The sequence below is a fragment of the Merops nubicus genome, unplaced genomic scaffold (genome assembly GCF_000691845.1).
Source record: "Merops nubicus isolate BGI_N331 unplaced genomic scaffold, ASM69184v1 scaffold24000, whole genome shotgun sequence".
Lineage (NCBI taxonomy): Eukaryota > Metazoa > Chordata > Aves > Coraciiformes > Meropidae > Merops > Merops nubicus.
Window position 1 is genome coordinate 1 of NW_008582624.1, and position 1,782 is coordinate 1,782.

The 1,782-nt window shown below is 51.0% G+C and overlaps 1 protein-coding gene across 1 annotated transcript in view; it reads left to right on the plus strand.

The window, feature by feature from the left end:
• Positions 1–902: 902 nt before the first annotated feature.
• The window catches only part of LOC103771010 (histone H3.3), a gene marked incomplete at its 5' end in the record, with an annotated part of 3,463 nt that continues 2,583 nt past the window's right edge, over positions 903–1,782 (plus strand). The window contains one exon of the mRNA XM_008938296.1: positions 903–1,056. Within this exon, the coding sequence (XP_008936544.1) occupies positions 903–1,056 (154 nt within the window). The remainder of the gene's footprint in view (positions 1,057–1,782) is intronic.

The window sequence follows — 1,782 nt, forward strand, 5'->3', positions numbered from 1 at the left end:
GGTCCGCCCGGGCCTCCCGCACCTCCCGCCGCCACGCGGGGGGCGCGGGGCGAGGGAGGACGCGAGTCGCCAGGGCTCCTTTCTGACAGTCGTCCTCTTCGTCGTGAAGTTTTCCCGGTCCTGGCCCGGCGCAGAATGGCGACAGCCCTTCCTGCAGTCGAGGAAAAAGCGGGATTGGGAAGGAGAAGTGGGTTTGGAATGGCAAACTTGGTCTGGAAGTCTGTCCTTGTAGGCGTGGGACAGGGTTAATGGACTTGGAGAGAGGTAATAAAGCTGCAGTAGGAAAATACAAAGTTTCCACAGAGATAAACATGATGTTAATTTCAGGGATGGACTTCTGTGTCTGCAGAAGTTCCTTGTTAACCTGAATGTGTCCTTCTGACACCGAAACCAACACCAGGAAATACAATGGATACTTTGTACTGATCATACAATACTGAATATAAATTCTGCTAGTTCTGGGAATGTTGACGGTGTCTCACATCAGTAGGGAACGAGGTTTCCTTTAAAATTGTGCTTGCTGTTGGGCTAATCACAAGGAGACTGTACTCCTGGTACCACCAAACCGGCTACTCACAGCAGCGTTGCGGTTTGCTTCATCTGCATGGAGATGTGTCAGTGTCCACTGGCCAACGTGTGCTGCTCTGAGTGGAGTCAGGGCCCCAGGGGCCTGAGGGATCCCTGTGGAGGGCAGCAGAAGTTTGTGCAGATCAACGGTGGGAAAACAGTGACCCTTCACCAGCGAAACTGGTTTTGTATTGGAAATGCTGGGAGCCTTCTAGTAAACAGAATGTGTATGGCGTTTAGTTTAGATTGCGACCCCATATTTTGAAGGTAATATAGAGTATGTTTTGAATACTAATTATCTTCTTTTTTTTGTTTTTGTTGTTTAATTTCGACAGGCCGGGGACCGTGGCTCTGCGTGAAATCAGGCGCTATCAAAAGTCGACCGAACTTTTGATCCGCAAACTTCCTTTCCAGCGCCTGGTGCGTGAAATTGCTCAGGACTTCAAGACAGATCTGCGCTTCCAGAGCGCTGCCATTGGTGCTTTGCAGGTGAGGGAGCAGCACCCTGCCCGGAGGGCCGGGGGGGCCTGGGGCAGTAGGCAGGGCTCAGTGCTGTCACAGCGAGACCCCCCCAAACCTGGAGACTGAAGGTATGGGAGGGCTCCGCCTCCTCTCCCCATTGGCCAGGCTGTTTCTAGGGCTAGCCCCAACTCTGCCTGATTGGTGGGTTACCGTGGTGGGCGTGGCCCCTCCAGAGTAGGGGGGGCTGGCACGGGGAGGGGGGGGAGGGGATGTGCCCCTCAGCCTTCCCTTGCTCAGAGTGGGCCTAGTGATGCCCTGTAGATATCATAGGCTAAAATAACGCAGTGACAGGTCAGTAGCTCCTTACAAAGGTTATAAATGTGGTTTGAGGGGGTTGCTTTTTTTTTTAATAACCCCCACCCTTCAAGTAGTTGCACTTGGCAGAACAGTACCTCTTAAGACACTTAAGATAAATCTGTTTCCCCTATCCTTGAGCTTTGTTAGAGGCCTTGCCTTTGAAAGCTGTGCAGCCAGAGGGGAGTGTGTCGTGTAAAGCTGATGCTGGTGCGTCCAAATGGAGGTCTCGATATCCTCAAATGCTGCTTAAAGAAAAACGCTTGATAACCCACATCTAAATGCAGTCAGGAAATACATGGTTTTGTGTGACGTAGTTCATGCTAAGCACATTTTAAAATATATTATTTAGAGTATGCTGAGGGTGAAATATCAATTGCTCTTTCTTGCCCGCATTCC